The 22,740-nt window shown below is 42.9% G+C and overlaps 1 protein-coding gene across 1 annotated transcript in view; it reads right to left on the minus strand.

The window, feature by feature from the left end:
* The window catches only part of LOC132820318 (sodium- and chloride-dependent neutral and basic amino acid transporter B(0+)-like), an 87,759-nt gene that overhangs the window by 13,808 nt on the left and 51,211 nt on the right, over positions 1-22,740 (minus strand). Inside the window, exons 9-11 of the mRNA XM_060832342.1 lie at positions 15,772-15,897; positions 6,938-7,056; positions 1,140-1,239 (exon numbers count right to left, since the gene is read on the minus strand). Coding sequence (XP_060688325.1) covers positions 1,140-1,239; positions 6,938-7,056; positions 15,772-15,897 — 345 coding nt within the window. The remainder of the gene's footprint in view (positions 1-1,139; positions 1,240-6,937; positions 7,057-15,771; positions 15,898-22,740) is intronic.

Genomic DNA, 22,740 nt, shown 5'->3' on the forward strand with positions numbered 1-22,740 from the left:
TAAGAGTCTTGGAAGCGAAGGAAGCTGAGGAATATAATGAATAAAAAGGCATACACATGAAAGAGGCTGTGATACTGTATGAAAGTGTCAAACCAGAGAAAGAAAATAATTTGATGATTTATTCGTGCCATAACATATATGGACACTAAGAGTTGGAAAACACCTTGGAAAGGTTTCAGGAAATATGTTGGTGGCCACGATTAAAAGGGCACGTCCGAACATTGCGTGAAAAATTGTCCGAAATGTGACCATAATAACCCTGACACACAAGATCAGTCAAAGGGGCCTGGGTAAATCTACAAATTAACTGGCAATCCTTTTAACTGAACCATTCTTCATCAAGTTCTGTTCAAGCCAGAACCTGGTGAAAAACTGCACATAACCCCATCCGTCCACCTAAATGATACAGAAGAGTATTTCCAGTGTTTCATAGCAATGGAACTTCCACCTACATTTCACTGAGCAATGGGTGAAGCTCATTTCTGAGGCAAAGGAAGTTCTCTATAAATGGCTATAGACAAGAAGGAGATTAAAACCCATGTAGAAGTGACAAATAGGGACTTAGAGGCTCCAAGGTCTTGGAGTAAAATTTGGAATTGGAGACTGAACACTCAGGTCCATCCGTAGATCAGAATTGTGTTGCACATGATTGTTGTACTGCCCCTTTTAAACCCAAGCTCCCAAAATGAGAATATAAATGGGTGAAGGTAATTTGAATTCCCATCAATTTCAGAGAAGAGGATGAGGAATATCATTTCACCCAAAGCATTCTCATGCAGTTTTGAAGACACAGGAAAATCCACACAAGCCTTTCTGAATTTTATTATTTTATTTTATGTCAGTTTTGTTTCTGTTAGTGGGCGGCACGGTGGCACAATGGCACAATAGTTAGCACTGCTGCCTCACACCGCCAGAGACCCGGGTTCAATTCCCAACTCAGGCGACTGACTGTGTGGAGATTGCACGCTCTCCCTGTGTCTGCTTGGGTTTCCTCCGGTTTCCTCCCACAGTCCAAAGATGTGCAGGTCAGGTGAATTGGCCATGCTAAGTGGATTGCGCTTCGGGGGGTAGATGTGGACTTGTTGGGCCAAAGGGCCTGTTTCCACACTGTAAGTAATCTAATCTAATGTTCTACTCACCATAGATCCAGCTGAGACTGATCAGTTCTACCAGAGCTATTGAAATGAGAAGCCATCCTGAACAGAAATGATCCATCATATTTAGCCAGTAAATCCCAGCCTAAAATTAAATGGGAAGTCAGAAACTGTTACATCAGAATTTTAGAAAACTTTGACATTCAAAACAAGAGAATATTGGGTCATGAAGGTTTTCTTTATCTCAACTACAGAACATCCAACACTAGTCGGTCTACTCATTCCTTTACAGCGTGGAGTCAGTTTTGCTGATTTCTGTTCCCTTTTTGAAATAAGTAGACCAAAATTCAAATTAGTACACCACATGTGAATTCCCAAAGTTTAATATGCCATTGGATTTAATATGGGTTCCTTTGAGTATCTCAATATCCTGTTTTCTGCTTTAACTGCCTGGTAACATTATGCTGTACAAAACTCTGGTGCGGCCGTACTTCGAGTATTGCATACAGTTCTGGTCACCACATTATAGGAAGCATGTGGAAGCTTTGGAAAGGGTGAGGTGGAGAATTACAAGGATGTTGCCTAATATGGAGGGAAGGTCTTATGAGGAAAGGCCGAGGGACTTGAGGCTGTTTCGTTAGAGAGAAGAAGGCTGAGCGGCGACTTAATTGAGACATCGAAGATAATCAGAGGATTAGATAGGGTGGACAGTGAGAGCCTTTTTCCTAGGATGGTGATGGTTAGCATGAGGGGACATAGGGGGACATTGAGGAGTGATCAAAATAGGACAGATGTCAGAGGTAGCCTTTTTACTCTGAGAGTAATAGGGGCGTGGAGCGCACTGCCTGCAACAGTAGAAGACTCGCCAACATTCAGGACATTTAAATGGTCATTGGATTGACATAAGGACGAAAATGGAACAGAGTCGGTTAGATGAGCTTCAGATTGATTTCACAGGTCAGCACAACATTGAGGGATGAAAGGCCTGTACTATGCTGCAATAGTCTATGTTCCATGATGCTAATAATATTGATAACACATTCATCAAAACAGCAACAGCTTACATTCAGAAAGAAATTTAACGTAATAAAATGCACAAAACAACTTCAAACTCCCATGATCTCTCTCCCCTCCCATGACCTCAATCTACCATAGCCTCCTTTAAAGTATATTTCACATCTACCTTCCACCTGTTGACTGTCAAAATGTTGCATTTATCTTTATTAAATTATTTCAGTCATTTCTGATCCAATTTAAATATATTTCTGTGTGTTATATGAGTAACTGCACCAACCAATGTCGAGATTATAGCATTTTTGTGAATGACAAGGCTGTTAGTAGTCTATCTTTATTTAGCCGATAATCGTTTACTAACATCCTAATGTTGCAGAGATTCATGCAGCACGGAAGAGGTCATTCTGCCCATCAAATCTGTACTGTCAAAACTCCTACACGAGTCCCACTTTCCCGCACTAGCCTCAGAGCTTTGAATGGTAGCGTTTCAAGTGCTCATCCAAGTACTTTTCAAAGGTTGTGAAGTTTCCTGCCACAATTACACACTCCCACTACCATGACAACCTTGGACAGCACATTCCAGACCCCCACCACACTCTGAGTGAAAAAGCTATTGCTGTTCACTTTAAAATTATGCTCCCTTGTTATTAACCCTTCAGCTAAGGTTAACAGCTGCTTTCTACTCACACCGTGCCTGCCCCTCATTATCTTAGACACCGTTATCAGGTCCCACCATTCAACCTTCTCTGTTCCAAAGGAACCAAACTGAGACTATCCAACCTCTCTTCATAGCAGTAATACTCCATTCCAGACAACGTCCTGGTGAATCTCCTTTGCAACCCTTACAATGCCATCACAAAATATTTTCCACGTTTTCATTAACGTTTGCCACTATTCGATCAGGACAATAATTCCACAATCAAGATGAGTTTAGTTGACTTGTAATTTTCCATTTTTTGTCTTACTCCATTTTTAAATAGGGAGAAAGTGAGGACTTCAGATGCTAGAGAGTGTGGTGCTGGAAAAGCACAGCAGGTTAGGCAGTATCCAAGGAGCAGGAGAATTGATGTTTTGGGCTCAGGAATGAGGCTTGTGGGCTGGGGGCGCTGAGAGATAAATGAGAGGGGAGTGGGTCTGGAGGGGTCACATTAGTGATTTTCCAGTCCTCTGGGACCGTCCCTGACTCTAGTGACTTCTGAAAGATCTCCCCTAACGCCCCCATTATCCCTTCAGTGATTGCCTTTCGGAGATCACTCTTTGTCTCCCGTGAAGCCCAAAGCCAGCATGGTCCCTCTTCTTTCTGCAGGAGGTCACTGTCTGAGAATTAGGAGAGTACATCCTGATGATCCATCAGTTCCAATCACTCGATGCTTGTGTGTGTGGAACAGCCTTGCTTTACTGTCAGCCCCACTCTCAGTCCACTTCCTGTCAGACCATAGATTCTCACATGTACTTCTTCAATTTAGGTGGGCGGCACGGTGGCACAGTGGTTAGCACTGCTGCCTCACAGCACCTGAGACCCAGGTTCAATTCTCGACTCAGGCGACAGACTGTGTGGAGTTTGCACGTTCTCCCCATGTCTGCGTGGGTTTCCTCCGGGTGCTCCGATTTCCTCCCACAGTCCAAAGATGTGCGGGTCAGGTGAATTGGCCATGCTAAATTGCCCATAGTGTTAGGTAAGGGGTAAATGTAGGGGTATGGGTGGGTTGTGCTTCGGCGGGTCGGTGTGGACTTGTTGGGTCGAAGGGCCTGTTTCCACACTGTAAGTAATCTAATCTAATCTAACATCCAGAGAAACTGCACAGAACGTAGCAGCTGGGAGACTCTGACTGAAAATTCCAACTCGTTTAAGGCCCCAAAGACTTCTGCTTAAAGCTAAAACTAAAAACTAAACCTAAAAGCTACAGAAAAACTCGAGAACCTGGTATGTGAGAGCTGGCTATACCCAGGATCCTTCCATTGGTCCAAATTTAAAAATTCACCCCAAGGCCTCATTAAATGGTTACTTTCACAGAGACAGCTCGGCATCTCTGCCTTACAACCTCTTTTCAAAAGAAAAGGACAAAATAATCTCTTAAAGTGACAGTAAAACAAAAAAACTAGGTGCATATTCTGGTGCAAAAAAAAAGTCATCCAGGTTCCAGAGCAGACATGTCAAAAGGTTAATTGTTAACAACCTTTGGAAAGCTATTTCAAGGTGATTCAAACCAATTAACTCCATGCCCCTGATTGGTCAGGTACTCGAAAGATTCAAGAAAGCAGTCAGGAAAGTAGAAGAGACCAGCCCTGGCAGGGCTTGACCTGACCCCAGTCTCCAGCTGAGGGACATGGCAGAGAGCAGAGCAGTTTGTCCTCAGACTGTAGGCAGGGAGAGAGCAAAGGAGAGAGACAGAGACAGAGACAGAGACAGAGACAGAGACAGAGACAGAGACAGAGACAGAGACAGAAACAAAGGGAGAGAGGGAGATCCCTCTGCCTGTGGGCTCATGTTGCCTTGCCCTTTTCCCTGATACACACAGGGAGACCTAGGTAAATTAATCTCACATTCTGGTCAAGAAGCCCACAAGGTTCAAGACACATCCTGAACCAAATAACATTCTAGTGAGTCCACAGAATCTGAGAGATCCCCTTCATTCGACCAATATCAAGTGAGTCTGCAAGGTCCGGGAGAAATCCTGAATCAAACAATGTTGAGAGAGTTTGCAAGGTCCATGAGGCACCCTGTCCTGGACTACAGTTGTCCTCCAGGTTGCAGTGGGAGACGAGGAAGAAATTTCAGGGACACAGAACCAAATTTTTAATTTGTCCCTGGCAACAGCGAAGGTGATGGAGGACTAGAAAACAGCTAATGTGGTTCATTTTCACAAGAAGAGTGTTTGAGATAAACAAGGGAATTACAGACCAGTAAGCCAAGCATCAGTGGTGGGGAAACTGGGATACAGGTAAAATAGTGTTACTTCTGCAATCGTAATTACTTATGCAAGGTAAGTGAACTCACACCAGTGTATAATTGTTTCAGCCAAGAGCTGAGTCAACAAGAATGAAAACTATGTGAAGGAAATACATAATTGTTTTTGTATTAGCTAAAATGTGCATGCAAGAATGAAATGTGCCTGCAAACAATGGTAAATGTTACAGCCAAACAGATAAGGTGCTGTGAGGGGAGGGGGTGAAGCTAGATATGCCTGTAGAAACCATAATTATAAGCATCTGTTTCCCACTTCTGCAAAAACAAGAACAAACCACAATCAAGAAGTCATGAGGTCATAAGGTCATAATAAGTAAGGGAAATGGATGGTAGTGAAGGAGGATATACCTAACAATGGACCACAGCAGGATGTGATCAAATGGCCTTGTGAGGCCAGAAATAAGCATTTTGTCACAGACAGGGCCGGATAAGGCAAGAGATAAACAAGAGAAATGGGCGCTGGTCTTAGAGAGGTGGGAGATGTAAACAAGGGAGGAGCAATGGGAAGACAGAAGGGAAACAAATTACATAAATTGTGTACTAGTTGAATTCAGTGCGTGTGTAAGACTGCCTTTGTATACAGTAGACACCACACCTCTCTTGCAAGAGCGAAATAAATGACACTACTGATTCAGATCTTGTCTCGAACTGAAATTATTGAAGTAAGAGAGCTTCATTTCTCACAGAAACTATTGGAGAAAATAGTGAAGGGGAAAATTAATCCCCAAAAAGAGAGGCAAGGTTTGGTCAGGGATAGTCTGCATGATTTTCCCAGATGGAGGTTGTGCCGAACAAATCTGGGAGAGTTTTACACGGAGGTGACCAGCACATGGCTAAGAGAAGGGCAATTGATGTTGTTTACATGGATTTCAACAGTACCTCTAAAGTGATAAGAAAGATCAACGCTCATAGGATCCACAGTAACTTGACAAGATGGATCCAAAATGGGAAACTGATAAGAAAGATCAACGCTCATAGGATCCACAGTAACTTGACAAGATGGATCCAAAATGAGCTTTGTGACAGGATACAGAGGGTGGTGATAGAAGTCTGTTTGTATGACTGGAGGACATTGTGCAGTTGCATACTGCAGGATCAGTGCCAGGTCTCTTTTTATGATTAGATTAGATTAGACTTACAGTGTGGAAACAGGCCCTTCGGCCCAACAAGTCCACACCGACCCGCCAAAGCGCAACCCACCCATACCCCTACATTTACCCCTTACCTAACACTATGGGCAATTTAGCTTGGCCAATTCACCTGACCCACACACCTTTGTGACTTTGGGAGGAAACCGGAGCACCCGGAGGAAACCACCCGACATTGAGAATCTGTATGAATTAAACTCATTGAGACTGTTTGTGGCTTTCAGTTAGGATGAATTCATGAACAGTTCATTGAGTTTACTTGTACATCTTTGTTTGGAGAGGATCTGTTGTCAATGGTTCCTCTTGTGAACAGTTAGATACTGTCATTCCACAAGGTGTTCACATTTTCTGTTCATCCCCATGTCCAAATTACTTGTGATGCTTATTATTTTTTGAAACTTCCCTGATCATATGTTGCTGTTTCAGCTGGGTGTGCTGGTTTTAGGAATATATTTCCTGTTTCTAAATTGAACGGTCTTGTTCACATTCCCATCCTGTTGTAGCTCCCTCAGGCCAGAACAGCCTCCAGGTCAGACAGTGCACTGCTCCCTCAATAATGCACCGAATTGTCCACCAACACCTTGTGATTGAATCAAATTTACAAGTCACCGTATTCTCAACAGAGCTGTACCAAAGATACTATCAGTACACTTGTTAGTTTTAGCCAGAACCATGTACGGAAACAGAGCAAAATATTTTTAAAAAATACATACCTGTGTCACACAAAGAAGGGCAAGAAAATAAAATATCAAACAAATACCAATTGTCAAATAAAGGCGTTTTGTTCGAAGAAACTTGGGGAACAGGTCAAGCAGTGCTGTTATAACTATTTCTGAGAGAGAAAAAACAAAAGTTAAGTGAGGTTAGAAATTCATGAATAATTCACACAGTCCCAGAGATACCCAACACTGGAGAGACTGAAGCTCTGCAGACCAGAGGGACAGATCAGGACAAAGTCTTCTGTCCCAGGCAGAATCCAATGAGATGTGTGGAGGGAGGAATGGAGAAACGAACAGAAGATAAATTCAAAAGGTCACAGTCAGGTCACAGGCCCAGTACGTTCTGCCTCCAGGTGATTTTGCTAGAATTGGGGGAACAACAGAAACTGCTTCTTGCCCGGCAACAGTAAGTGCTGTTTCTACGACAACCTCGGGCCTGACAAGAAATGCTGCTGCAATCTTTCCAACACTGGAAGGGTTCCACGCTGAAGGAAAACATAAGATCAGAAGAAACAGGAGGAAGAATTGGTCATTCAGCCCCTCAAGCCTGCTCTGCTGTTCAATAAGATAGTTTCTGATCTGATTATGGTCTTACCTCCACTTTCCTGCCAGTCCCCCAGAATCCTTAACTCCCTTGTTAATCATGAGTCAGTCTTGAATATATTCAATGGCCCAACACCCACTGTTTCTGTGGTGGAGAATTCCAAAGACGTAATTACATCTAACAGAAACTATTGCTCCTCATCTGTGCCTCAAATGGAGACATTTTCTTGAACTGTAATGCTCAGTCTAGACCACTTCACACTCACTCCGCTCATAACTTTCAATCCTCACAGAGAGTTGCATATTTCAATAGGATCACCTCCCCTTTTACAATACTCAATGAGTGCATCACTAACCTTTTCTCATAAAGTAATTCATTCTTCCCCGGGGAGTCAGTCAGCCCAGTGACTCTCCTCGTAACTGGCTCCAATGCAATTACCCACTTCCTGAAGCAAAAAAGCTGAAGTTGTATGTTGTACTCGAAGGATGGGCTCCGCAATGTCTTGTGTCTCCTGGGAAAGTGTTTGTTACATTTTTCTATGATTTCACTGGATGTGGTTATTGCTGGTTTGGTCAATATTTGTTACCCATCCCTAATTGCCCTTGAACCAACATTGCTATGGATTGGAAGTGTGGATCTGATTTCCTTCCCTGACGGATATGAATAAAGCGATAGACTTTTACAATAAATGGTAGTTTCATGGTCAGCAGCACCGATGATTAACTTTACATTAATTACAATTCAAACCAATGCTCACAGGGCATTAGTCTGGTTCTCTGGATTAACAGGCCAGTGCCAATACCATTACAACACTGTCTTCCCCATTTATACACCATCCATATAGATGTTGCATCCAGGTGACAGGCTGAACACAATTACCACCTTTACCTAGCCCCAACTGGAGCCAGTTAATGTTCTGTGGGACAGCAGCAATCAGAGACCATCCTGTGGAAGAATTGATGATCTGGTAGTTATGACTCCAAACAGTTTTAATTATTGTCTCCATAACCTGAGAAACATCCTCAACCAGGCATTGGGGAAGTTTTTCTGTTACATTGCTGACCTGTACCTTGCTGATGTGGACAGACCTTTGGGAATTCCCAGACTCTCACCTGCTCTTTTTAACGACAGTATTAATGTGGCTGGACCATGGTGGTTGATAATCCCCAGGATAAGGGATTGTGGGGAAGCAGCAAAGATCGAATTTCAAGGAGAGCTGGTTAAATTCCTTTTATTGGCATTAGTCACAGTCTGGTACTCATCTGGTGTAAATGTATAAATATTAGGTACTCTGTATTTTGTCCAGGTTTTGCTGCATGCAAACACAGACTGCTTTAGTCTCTGAGGAGCTGAATGGTTGTGGGTCATTTCAGAAAGTGAACCTAGAGTTTCATGTCAGACTTCAGTGAGAAATTTCCTTCCATAAAGGACATCACACACTGGATGGCTTTTTCCAACAAGTTATTAGTTTCATTATCACCATTCCTAATATTTAATTTTCCTTCCAACTTTATTTCATTGATTCAATTCAAATTCTTCAGTTGCTGAGGTGAAATTTGACTTTGTGTCTCTGAGTCAGTGCAGCAACAGGAGAGTGTCATCATTCCTCAATGCATCTTATCTCAAGCTGTTCCTGTTACTCTGCCTAACACTGGGAAACATTTTCAAGATCTACCTCAAATTACATAGTGGTTATCCTTGGATGGTTACAGCGCCTCAGAACAAACTGAAAAAAAGAGCTACTCTGATCAAAGAACAGGGAAGAAAGAGTGACCTGAACAAGGTGAGATTGAAAATTATTGTAATAAAAATCAAACGGAGATCCTGTTATGAGATCTCCAGATGTTGAAGTAACAAGGAACAAAGAACAGCACAGCACAGGTACAGGCCATTCAAATCTCAATACTATTCCAACTCATGACACCTTTCTACATTAAATCCTTTTCCCTCTAAACAGTCTGTATCCCCCTATTCCCTGTCTATTCATACATCTGTCAAGTACCTCTTTAACATTGCTGTTGTATTCACCTCCACCACCTCCTCAGGCAGCCCATTCCAGGTACTTACCATCTTCTGTGTAAAAAAAAATCCCTCTCATATCTCCTTTAAACTGACCCCATTTTCCCTAACACCGATGTCCCCTAGTAATTGACATTCCTGGAAAGAAGAGTTTGATTATCCATTCTGTCCATGGCTCTCCCAGTTTTGTGACCTTCTATCAGGTTGCTCCTCAGCCTGTGAAGTTCAACTGGAAACAAACCAAGTTTATCCAAATTCTCTTCTTAGCTAATAATCTCCAAACAAGGCAACATCCTCGTAAAACATTTCTGTACACTCTCCAATGCCTCCACACCCTTTTGGTCATATGGTGACCAGAACTGCTTAGAAGGAATCCTGAGGGACAGGATTTACATGGATTTGGAAATGCAAGGACCTCTTTGGGATAGTCAGCATGGCTTTGTGCATGGGAAATCATGTCTCACAAACTTGATTGAGTTTTTTTGAAGAAGCAGTAAAGAGGATTGATGAGAGCAGAGTGGTCGACATGATCTGTATGGACTTCAGTAAGGCATTTGCTGAAAATGTGTTGCTGGTTAAAGCGCAGCAGGTCTGGCAGCATCCAAGGAACAGGAAATTCGACGTTTTGGGCATAAGCCTTTCATCAGGAATGAGGAAAGTGTGTCCAGCAGGCTAAGATAAAAGGTAGGGAGGAGGAACTTGGGGGAGAGGCGATAGAGATGTGGTAGGTGGAAGGAGGTCAAGGTGAGGGTGATAGGCCAGAGTGGAGTGGGGGTGGAGAGGTCAGGAAGAAGATTGCAGGTTAGGATGGCGGTGCTGAGTTCGAGGGAATCGACTGAGACAAGGCAGGGGGAGGGGAAATGAGGAAACTGGAGAAATCTGAGTTCATCCCTTGTGGTTGGTGGGTTCCCAGGCTGAAGATGAGGTGCTCTTCCTCCACCCGTCGTGTTGTTATGTTCTGGCGATGGAGGAGTCCAAGGACCTGCATGTCTATGGTGGAGTGGGAGAGGGAGTCAAAGTGTTGAGCCACGGGGTGGTTGGGTTGGTTGGTCCGGGCGTCCCAGAGGTGTTCCCTGAAACGTTCCACAAGTAGGCGGCCCGTCTCTCCAATATAGAGGAGGCCACATCGGGTGCAGCGGATGCAATAGATGATGTGTGTGGAGGTGCAGGTGAATTTGTGGCGGATATGGAAGGGTCCCTTGGGGCCTTGGAGAGAGGTAAGGGAGGAGGTGTGGGTGCAAGTTTTACATTTCTTGAGGTTGCAGGGGAAGGTGCCGGGAGTGGAGGTTGGGTTGGTGGGGGTTGTGGACCTGACGAGGGAGTCATGGAGGGAGTGGTCTTTTCGGAATGCTGATAGGAGAGGGGAGGGAAATATATCCCTGGTGGTGGGGTCCGTTTGGAGGTGGCAGAAATAACAGTGGATGATACGCCGTATACAGAGGTTGGTGGGGTGGTAGGTGAGAACCAGTGGGGTTCTGTCCTGGTGGAGGTTGGAGGGGTGGGGTTCAAGGGCAGAGGAGTGGGAAGTGGAGGAGATGCAGTGGAGGGCATCGTCGATCACGTCTGGGGGCATTTGACAAGGTACTCCATGGGAGACTGGTCAGCAAGGTTAGATCTCATGGAATAAAGGAAGAAGTAGCCATTTGGATACAGAACTGGCTCAAAGGTGGAAGACAGAGGTTTGTGGAGGAGGGTTGCTTTTCACACTGTAGGCCTGTGACCAGCAAAGTGCCACAAGGATCGGTGCTGGGTCCAATACTTTTTGTCATTTATATAAATGATTTGGATGTGAACATAGGAAATGTAGTTAGTAAGTTTGCAGATGACACCAAAATTGGAGATGTAGTGGACAGCAAAGAAGGTTACCTCTGAGCACAATGGGATCTTAATCAGATGAGCCAATGGAGTGGCAGATGGAATTTAATTTCGATGAACACAAGGTGTTGCATTTTGGAAAAGCAAATCAATGCAGGACTTATATACTTAATGGTAATATCCTAGGGAGCGTTGCTGAACAAAGAGATCTTGGAACGGAGGTTCATAGCTCTTTGAATGTAGATTTGCAGATAGATAGGATAGTGAAGGAGACATTTGGTATGCTTTCTTTTATTGATCAGAGAATTGAGAATAGGTGTTGGAGGTCACATTGTGGCTGTACAAGACATCAGTTAGGCCACTTTTTAAATATTGCGTGCAACTCCTGTCTCCTTTCTTTTGAAAGGATTTTGGAAAACTTGAAATGGCTCAGTAAAAAATTATCAGCATGTTGCCAGGGTTGAAGGATTTGAGCTATAGGGAGAGGCTGAATCAGCTGGGGGTGCTTTCCCTGGAGCATCGGAGGCTGAGGGGTGACCTTAATGAGGTTTATAAAATCAAGAGGGGCATGGATAGCATAAATACACAAGGTGTTTTCCCTGGGATAGGGAAATCCAGGACTAGAGGGCACAGGTTTAGGGTAACAGGGGAAAGATATAAAAGGGACCCAAGGGGTAAGTTTTTCATACATAGGGTGATGCATGTATGGAATGAGCTGCCAGTGGAAGTAGTGAATGCTGGTAAATTACAACATTTAAAAGGCACCTGGATGGGTATATGAATAGGAAGGATTTAGAGGGATATGGGCCAAATGTTGGCAAATGTTTAGGATATCTGGTTGGCATGGACGAGTTGAACTGAACAGTCTGTTTCTCTGTCTGTACCTCTCTCTGACTCTATGACTCTATGTGGCTGAACTAAAATTCTATGAAGCTTCAACATGACTTGCCAATTTTCATACTCTCTGCCACAGCCAATGAAAGTAAGCATGTTGTGTGCCAGTATGACCATCTTATCGACAAGTGTTACCCCCTTCACAGAACTATAGACTTGATTGCCTGGTTCTGTCTGTATGTTAATGGTTCTAAGGGTTCTGCCATTTACTCTATACCTCCCTCCTTCATTAGACCTTTCAAAATGCCTCAACTCACATATGTTCAAATTAAATTCCATCTGCCATTTCTCTCCCAAGTATCCAGACTACCCATATCCTGCTGCATTCTCTGGCTATCCTTTCATTATCCCCTGCTCTCCAATCATTGTGTTGTCTAATCAATTTACTAATCAAACCATCTAAATTCTGCTCCAAATGTTTTACATTTATTGCAAAAAACAGGGGACCCAGCACTGATCCCTGTGAAATATAACTGGTCACAAATCTCCAGTTAGAAAAATATCCTTCTGCTACTATTCTCAGTCTCCTCTCACAAGGCAATGCTGTATCCACCGTACTGGCTTACCATGAATCCCATGTGACTTTACCTTCTCCACCACGGTATTGGTGTCCCTTCCAATTTAGGTGCAACCCACCCTTCTTATACAAGTCCCATCTGCCCTGGAAGACATCCCAATGATCCAGATACATCGAACCCTCCATTTTTTAAGACTCTCTACAATGCGGAAACAGACCCTGCGAATCAACACGTCCACACTGATCCTACGAAGACTGTCTCACCCAGGCCCTTCTACACCAGCTCTTCAGCCATTCATTCAATTATGTCATCTTCCTCTTACAGGCCTTGCCACCATGTGGCAGAGGGAGAAATCCTGAGATTACAACCTGAGAGGGCCTGCTTTTCAACTTATTACTTAACTCCTTGAACTCCCTTTGCAGGTACCTGTCACTCTGCCTGCCGATGTCATTAGTACCAATGGGGCAATTTGCTGGTCATTCCCTTCATGCAGCTGTGAGGCAAAAACAGAAATTACTGGAGAAACTCAGTAGGTCTGGCAACATCTGTGCAGAGAAGGCAGAGTTAATGTTTCAGGTCCAGTGACCCTTCTTAGAACTGAATGCAAAAATGTTCAATCAGCTTTCCCTCCACAGATGCTGTCAGATCTAATGAGTTTCTCCAGTAATTCCTATTTTTGTTTCAGATCTCCAGCGTCCACATATCTTTGTTTTTTTTCATTAATACAGCTATGTACCAAATTTAACTCAACACTTTGATGCCCCATTGAGACATTCAGCAGAGAATCAAAATAAGAAAACGAATGATTCTTTTTGAAGGGAAGTCCACATTTGAGATGTGGGAGGCTTTCAAAGATATTTTAATGGTAGTGCAGGATATGCATGTCCCGTTGAAGGCAAAGGATAAGAAGGGCAAGAGACGTGAACCGTGGATGACAGAAGAAATTGTACGACTAGCCAAGAGGAAAAGGGAGGTGTAAATAAGGTCTAGGCAGCTAAGAACAGAACGGGTCCTGGAGGAATATTGGAAGAGTAGGACAAGACTTAAACAAGGAATCAAGAGGGCTAAAAGGGGACATGAAATAGCTTTAGCAAGTAGAATTAAGGAAAATCCCAAAGCATTTTATTTTTATATAAGAAGCAAGCGGGTAACTAGAGAAAGGATTGATCCACTAAAGGATAATGAAGGAAGGCTGCGTGTCGAACCTGAGAGAATGGGTGAGAGTCTGAATGATTACTTGCATCAGTGTTCACTGAGGAGAGGACTATGATGAATCTTGAGATTAGATTAGAGATAGAGATAGAGATAGAGATTAGTCTGGATCACATTGGCATAAGCAGGGAAGATGTGTTGGGTAGGCTAGAGGTTATTAAGGTGGACAAATCCCCATGACTAGATGGGATCTATCCCAGGTTTCTGAGGGAGGTGAGAGAGGAAATAGCTGGGGCCCTGACAGATATAGTTGTGGCAGGCTTAAACACAGCTGAGGTGGTGGAGGACTGGAAGGTTGCTCATGTTGTCCCCCTGTACAAGAAGGGTAGTGGGGATATTTTGGGTAATTACAGACCAGTGAGCCTGAAGTCGGTGATGGGTAAGTTACTGGAGAGTGTACTGAGAGACAGGGTCTATTTATATTTAGAAAAGAATGAGCTTATTAGTGACAGGCAACATGGTTTTGTGCTGGGGAGATCATGTCTTACCAACTTAATAGAGTTTCTTTGAAGTTGTTAGATGAAGGAAGGACTGTTGATATCATATACATGGACTTTAGTAAGGCGTTTAATAAGGTTCCCTATTGTAGACTAATGGAGAAAATGAAGTCACATGATGTGCAGGGTGTTCTAGCTCGGTGGATAAAGAACTGGTTGAGCAACAGGAGATAGAGAGTAGTAATTGAAGGGAGTTTCTCGAAATGGAGAAAGGTGACTAGTGGTGTTTCACAGGGTTCAGTGTTGGGGCCACTGTTGTTTGTGATTTAAATAAATGATTTGGAAGAGGGCACTGTTGGTGTGATCAGCAAGTTTGCAGATGATACAAAGATCAGTAGAGTAGTAGAAAGCATAAGGGACTGTCAGAGAATACAGGAGGATGTAGATAGACTGGAGAGTTGGGCAGAAAAATGGCAGATGGCTTTCAATCCAGAAAAATGTGAGGTGATGCATTTAGGCAAGACTAATTCTAGAGCGAATTATACAATGAACAGAAGAGCGTTGGGAAAAGTTGATGGGCTGAGAGATCTGGGAGTGCAGGTCCATTGTACCCTGAAGGTTGCTGCACAGGTGGTTCCAGTGGTCAAAAAGGCATATTCATTGAACGGGGTATTGAGTATAAGAGCTGGCAAGTCATATTTAAATTGTACCAGACATTGGCTTGGCCGCATTTAGAATACTGTGTACAGTTCTGGGCGCCACATTACCAAAAGAATGTGGGTGCTTTGGAGAGGGTGCAAAGAAGGTTTACTAGGAAGTTGCCTGGTATGGAGGTGCTCGTTATGAAGAGAGGTTGAGTAGATTAGGTTTATTTTCACTAGAATAAAGGAGATTGAGGGGGGACCTGATTGAGATTTACAAAATCATGAAGGGTATAGACAGGGTGGACAGAGACAAGCCTTTTCCCAGGGTGAAGGATTCAATAACGAGAGGTCATGCTTTCAAGGTGAGAGGTGGAAAGTTTAAGGGGGATACACGTGGCAAGTACTTCACACAGAGGATGGTGGTTGTCTGCAACATGTTGCCAGCAGAGGTGGTAGAGGCAGGCATGATAGATTCATTTAATTTGCGTCTGGACAGATGCATGAATAGTTTAGGAACAGCAGGATACAAATGCTTAGGAATTGACAGACAGGTTTAGGCAGTACATTTAGATGGGCTCAGGCTTGGAGGGCCGAAGGGTCTGTTCCTGGGCTGTAAATTTTCTTTGTTCTTTGTTCATTTATCCACTAACAATAACTTCTACTTCAATATAATCATACTGCTTCAGATAACTTCCTTTCAAGAAAGTAGAAAATGATTAGTTAAGGGAAGTAATTTCTCTCTTACCTAAGTCTGCAAACTGAGTGTCCAGTCCCAGAGTGAGCAGCATGAAGAAAAATAAAATGGACCATAAAGGTGCCCATGGCAACAGGGCAAGAGCTTCTGGATAGGCAATAAAAACCAATCCAAAACCTAAACAGTGGATAGAATTTATATGGTAATGTTAGCAATGCTTACAATAGACAGATGGAACCTGAACTAAAGATTAACAGCATTGGTGCCAATGAAATCCCAGAAGTGAACAAATGTCAGCAGGCACTCCTGCTGTGGTATGTGGCACATTCTGATCATAAGTGTGATGACGGATGTGCTAAGCCAGCAGCCAAAGACTGTGATGTCAGGCAGGATAGACTCCCTCGGAACATGTCAGGAAGGATCAGTGTGGATCTGCTTCTGTGGGTTCCCAACAGCTTCTCTGGGTTCCCAGTTAAAATGTGACTAACAGCTACAAAACAAAACAGCTTGCTAAAACCAAACCAAACCAAACCAAAACCTGAACTGGGAGAAGTGGACAGTCCCCTTTCATTGTTTAAGTGTTTTAAAAAAAACATTACAAAGCTTTTTCAAGTAGATATTTCCAGACACATCAGAACCTCTGCCTTTCTGACCTTGCTGAATTCAACTGTACAAGCCCAACCCCGGTTTTGTGTTTGGGTGGATAGAGTCTACCATTCTTTAGATCCAACCGTAGAAATTTCAAGAGTTAAATGTTCAAACATTTCATACATTACTGTCATCTATAAACAAGTAACATGTGTGCTTCTGCACACACCAGAAATCTTTCATGTCTCATGTCAGGGACTTGAGCAAAATGGGTTAAATTAAATTATTTTAGTTGCTGGATGTGTTTTATATTTTTGCTTGTTCCTTTTCAAACAGGTTTCTGGATGTTTTCTAAGTCCAATTTCCAAAGTCTCTCTTTAGGATTAAATTAAATGTATGATTTAATCATCCATTCACATCAGGGAGTGGGTTTTGCAACACTTGCACATGCTCAAACATACAAGGAAGAAACAAAAGGAAGTGAAAGAATTTGTTAACATTAATAACTTAAAATCCAAAAACATGGACATTCACTTGCTTTGTCTGAATTCAGACAGTGAATGTCCAGTGAGGGTACATTTCTGATGAAGCTCAGACAGCAGCATATTTAGCTGATTATAAGTAGCAATTGCAGAATTCCTTTTAATCATGATTATGGGCAGCACAGTGGCTCAGTGGTTAGCACTGTTGCCTCACAGCACCAGGGTCGCAGGTTCAAATCCAGCCTTAGGTGACTGCCTGTGTAGAGTTTGCATATTCTCTCTGTGTCTGTGTGGGTTTCCTCCCACAGTCCAAAGATGTGCAGGTCTGGTGAATTGGCCATGCTAAATTGCCCATTGTGTTAAGTCAATTCGTCAGAGGGAAATGGGTTGGGTTGGGCCGAAGGGCCTGTTTCCACACTGTAGGGAATCTAATCTAATATGAGATTTGGTCCATTTTTTCCAGTTCTAACAAGTAAATGTCTGGGAATTAGATTTTGTGGTAATTAAGACCTACTTAGAAGACTGCAGATTTGGTTGTACCAAAATAAGATAAAGAGACTCCATGAATGACAATGCAAATTTACAGGATCAAGAGGAAATACAAAGTCAATTTTTATGACCTGGTTAGCAGCTACTGTTGATTAGCTGAGCGAGATGATATTCCATCAGCACTTTTTCAGGTGTTATGAAGTTTGATACCAAGTCTAACTGGGGGATGGATTATCTACTATTCTTTTCTAATTATTGAATGCAACACTGACGCAATGAAAGTTGGAGACTCCAAACTAATGGTGGTTTAGCTTTATCTTTTATAATGATATTGGTGGAAGTTTCTAGAACTGGTAGGAAACTTGCCCATTATCTGACAGGTAGAAGCCATTTTCAATTCAGAAAAGTCAATTTTAAAATAAGCAAAACGTATCAATTGTAAGAAAATGTGTTTTTTTTTACAACCTGGTACTCTCGAAGAGTTATTGAGGTGTATAGTAAGGAAACAGACGCTTTGTTCCAACTTGTCCATGCCAACCAGATACCCTAAATTGATCTAGTCCCATTTGCCAACATCTGGCCCATATCCCTCTAAATCCTTCCTATGCATGTATCTGTCCAGATACCTTTCATATGCTGCAATTGTATCTGCCTCCACCACTTCCTCTGGCAGCTTCCTTCATACATGCAGCACCCTCTGCATGAAAAGGTTGCTCCTCAGGTTTCTTTTAAATCTTTCCCTCTCACTTTAAAACATTGCCTCTTGCTTTAGCCCTCCCTATCTCAGAAAAGGCCTTGCCTATTTGCCCTATCCATGACCTTCATGATTTTTATAAACTTTGGAAAGAATGTTCCAAGGGGAAAAAATCCCTAGCCTATTCAGCCTCTCCTTATCGCTCAAACCTTCCAGTTGCAGCAACATCATTGTAGATCATTTCTGCATCCTTTCAAGTTGGACAATTCCTATTGTAGGGCAACCAGAATTGTATACTTTATTCTAAAAATGATCTCACCAATGTCCAATTCAGCCACAACATGATGCCCCAACTCCTATACTCAATGCAATGACCAATGAAGCCACTTCCCCTGTCAAATGTCTTCTTCATCACTCTGCAGTTGAGATAAAGATACATCAATTTATTATGGAATTAGACTGAGACTGTGAGTATAATCTTATTGAAATATTTGTTTGACTATCCATTCTATCTTTCGGGGCATTGTGTTAAATTGTGATACAGAACCGTTACAAAAATATTGATGTGAATTTACAGCCAACATTCCTTCTTAATTGGAGACATTACAGTCTTTAATATTTACTTCCAAGTCGAGGCAAAAGCTGTTAAAATTTTCAGTTAATCTGATTCCTTAGTTTTCACGAACTCCTTGTTGAGCAGTTAAATCAACAGCAACATTTCCAATGACAGAAAGTGTATTGTTTGTTCTGGTCTGACTGGATATCCAATTATGAACTGGTCTAGATCTTGAAAACAGTCTCCAAAATGTCCAATTCTATATTTATCTTGATCCATCTCTCGGATTAAAACTTTCTTGGTATGAGATTTGGATGCCTTCCCTTTCTGTTTCTTTTTTAAGTTTTCATCATTTTGACGTTAGAATTATTTTGCAGTAGTTGAGGAGTTCCTGTTGCTTCCTGCAGTAATGGATGTTTTCTGATGTTTTTTTTGTTGTGGCTCCCAATCTCCTTAAAAAAGTCTCTCCACAGGGCCAAATGTCATAGCAATGAAATGTGATCGCTCGGCAAATTCCAATAAATCATTTCACTTCTCAGCCTGGATTTCTTGTGCTGTTAGTGAGGTTTGTTTTTCTCTCTACTTCAGTATAATTGGATTTGATTTGATTTGCTCCTGTCAATTGTTTGGAGATAAGTGAAAAGTATTCAATTAGATTCCCTAAAGTGTGGAAACAGGTTCTGCAGCCCAACAAGTCCACACCGACCCTCACAAGAGTAACCCACCAGGATACATTTCCCCGTGACTAATGCACCAAACACTATGGGCAATTTAGCATGGCCAATGCACCTAACCTTCACATGTTTTGGAATGTGGGAGGAAACCCACACAGACACAGGGAGAATGTGCAAACTCCACACAGTCACCCGAGGCTGGAATCAAACCCACATCCCTGGCACTGTGAGACAGCGGTGGTAACTGCTGAGCCATCATGCTGCTCCCTGTGCTAGGCAGGTAGATCATACCATACATTAATACATCAGGATAATAGAACAGAATGTAGAATATGGTATTTCAACAATAGAGAAGGTGCAGAGAGGATCAACTTTAATATTTGAGAGGTCATTCAAGAGTCTGATAACAGCCGGGAAGAAGCTGTTCTTGAATCTGTTGGTACATGTTTTCAAACTTTTGAATCTTCTGCCTGATGGAAGAGGGTGGAGAAGAGTATAATCTGAATGGCAGGGGCCATGGATTATGTTGGCTGTTTTTCTGAGGCAGCCGGAAATATAGATGGAATCAATGGATGGAAGGTTGGTTTATGTGATGGACTGAGCTGAGTTCACAGCTCTCTGTGGTTTTGTGCAGTTTCCCCATTCCAAGCTCTGATGCTTCCAGATAGGATGTTTTCCATGGTCTAACTATAAAAATTGGTAAGAGTCATTTGGACAGACTGGATTTTTTTTGTCTGCCAGAGGCATTAGTATGTTTTTTTAACTGTAGCATTGATGTGGATGGACCAGAACAGATTGTTGGAGATTGTTACTCCTCGTAACTTGACCATCTCCACCTCAGCACCTTGATACATTCAGGGGTGTGTATGTTGCTTCTCTTCCCGAGGCTGATAACCAGGGCCTTTGTTTAGCTGACATTGATGGACAGATGGTTGTCTTTACACTATGCCACAAAGCTCTCAATTTCTTTCCTATACTCTTGTTGTTGTTTGAGATCCCACCCATTATGCAAACTTATACATTTCATTCACATTTCAGCTCACTGACTTTAACTGGACGGGTAGTACATACTACTGCCTCCAATGAAACAGTCTACATGAGCTTCAATTTCCTTCTAATCCAAGGTGCGTGTCCTTTGCTCCTTTGCACATAGGGGTGTGCCTTTTGCTCCTCTCCCTGAAGCCGATGACCAGGTCCTTTGTTTCGCTGACATTGATGGACAAATTAGAACAAAGAAACAAAGACTACCTAAACCTTTCGCCTATTTTCGAAGGATCTGTATCCCTCCACTCCCTGCCCATTCCTGTATCTGTCTAGATACATCTAAAATGTCAATATCATGCCCGCCTCTACCAGCACCACTGGCAATGCTTTCTAGGTGTCCACCACTCTCTGTGCAAAGACCTTTCCACTCATATCTCCCTTGAAGTTTTCCCCTCTCACCTTGACATCATGACAAAGTAATTGAATCCGCCACTCTGGAAGAAAGCTTTTTGTTATCTTTCCTGTCTATACCTCTCATGATTTTGTGGATGCCAATCAGGACCTCCTCAACCTTCACCTTTCTAATTAAAATAATCCTAATCTATTCAACCTCTCTTCATAGCAAATGCCTTCCATATCAGGCAACATCCTAGTGAACCACCTCTGCACGATCTCAAAAACATCCACATTCTTTCGGGAGCACAACTGTATGCAGTATTCCAAATGTGGCCGAACCAAAGTCCTACACAACTGTGACCAGCTAACTCCTGTACTCAATACACCGGCCTTTGAAGGAATGCAGGCCGTATGCCTTCTTGACTACTCTGTCCACCTGCATTGCCACCTTCAGGGTACAATGGACCTAAACACCCAGATCTCTCGCTCCATCAATTTTCCCCAGGGCTTTTTCAATTGCTGTATAGTTTGCTCTTGAATTGGATTGTCCAAAATGCATCACCTCACATTTGCTTGGATTGTACTCCATCTGCCATTTCTCTGCTCAACTCTCGAACCTATTTAGATTTTGCTGCATTCTCTGACAGTCCCCTTCACCGCCTGCAACTCCACCAATCCTAGTGTCATGAGCAAACTTGCAAATCAGAACACCTATGTTTTCCTCCAGATCATTTATGTATATCAGAAACAGCAATGGTCACAGCATGGATCACTGTGGAACACTATTGGTCGCAGATCTCCATTTTGAGAAACTGCCTTTGACTTCTACTTTCTGTTTCCTGTTGCCCAGCCAGTTCTCTATCTATCTAGCTAGCTCAGCCTGGACCCCATGCGCCTTAACTTCCACCATCAGCCTACCATGAGGAACCTTATCAAATGCCTTAGTGAAGTCCATGTATGAGACATCTACAGCCCTTCCCTCATCAATCAACTTTGCCACTTCCTCAAAGAATTCTATTAAGTTGGTAAGAAAAAATCTTCCCTTCACAAAACCATGTTGCCTATCACTGATAAGCCTATTTTCTTCCAAATATAAATAGATCCCATCCCTCAGTATCGACTCCAGCGGCTTCCCTACCACTGATGTCAGGTTCACAAGTCTATAATTACCTTGATTATACCTGCTACCCTTCTTGAACAAGGAGAAAATAGCAATCTTTCAGGACCTCACTCATGTTCAAGGATGCTGCAAAGATGTCGGTTAAGGCCTCAGCTATTTCCTCTCTTGCTTCCCTCAGTAACCCAGAATAGATCCCATCTGGAACTGGGGACTTGTCCATCTTAATGCCTTATAAAATACCCAACACTTCCTCCTTCTATCTACCGATTTGATCTGGAGTAATCAAAAATCTATCCCTAACTTCAAAATCCCTGCACTGCCAGCCGGTTCCCTTTCTATCCTCTGACAGTAACCCATCTACATCTCTCTTGGACCTGAGGTATGACTACCTTCCTGTTATGCCTCTCAATATCTCCCTCTGCCTCCCGAATGATCCGAAGTTCATCCAGCAATAGCTCCAGTTCCCTAACATGGTTTTCGAGGAGCTGGAGTTGGGGGCACTTCCCGCAGATGCAGTCAGCTGGGACACCTGCAGTGACCCTTACTTCCCACATTCTGCAGGAGGAACATTCAACTGCCCTAACCTCCATTCCTACTATTCTAAATTCCCAACGAGCCATCTGAAAATGAAAAGGAAAGGAAAAAAATACTAGTCACCTTGTCAATCCAGTGCACAGGATTTTTTTTGGTTAGTGGAGGAGGGTGGGTAGGAGACACTATCCGAGTTGTGTTTGGGGTAATGCAACCACCCAAGTACAAAGCCTCAGTTTCCCAGAAGCCCACCACGCCAACACCATCTCCCCCCCACCTCGGCATCTTCCCATCAGGCTGCTGGTCACTGCTGTCTCTCTTCCCACTGCAACCGCAGGAGAAAAAAGGACATGCTTGTCTTTATTGGTCAGTGCATTGAGTACAGGAGTTGGGAGGTCACATTGTGGCTGGACAGGACATTGGTTAGGCCACTTTTTGAATACTGTATGCAATTCTGGTCTCCCTTCTTCAGAAAAGATGCTGTGAAACTTGAAATTATTAAGAAA

The sequence above is a fragment of the Hemiscyllium ocellatum genome, chromosome 11, assembly GCF_020745735.1.
Source record: "Hemiscyllium ocellatum isolate sHemOce1 chromosome 11, sHemOce1.pat.X.cur, whole genome shotgun sequence".
NCBI lineage: Eukaryota > Metazoa > Chordata > Chondrichthyes > Orectolobiformes > Hemiscylliidae > Hemiscyllium > Hemiscyllium ocellatum.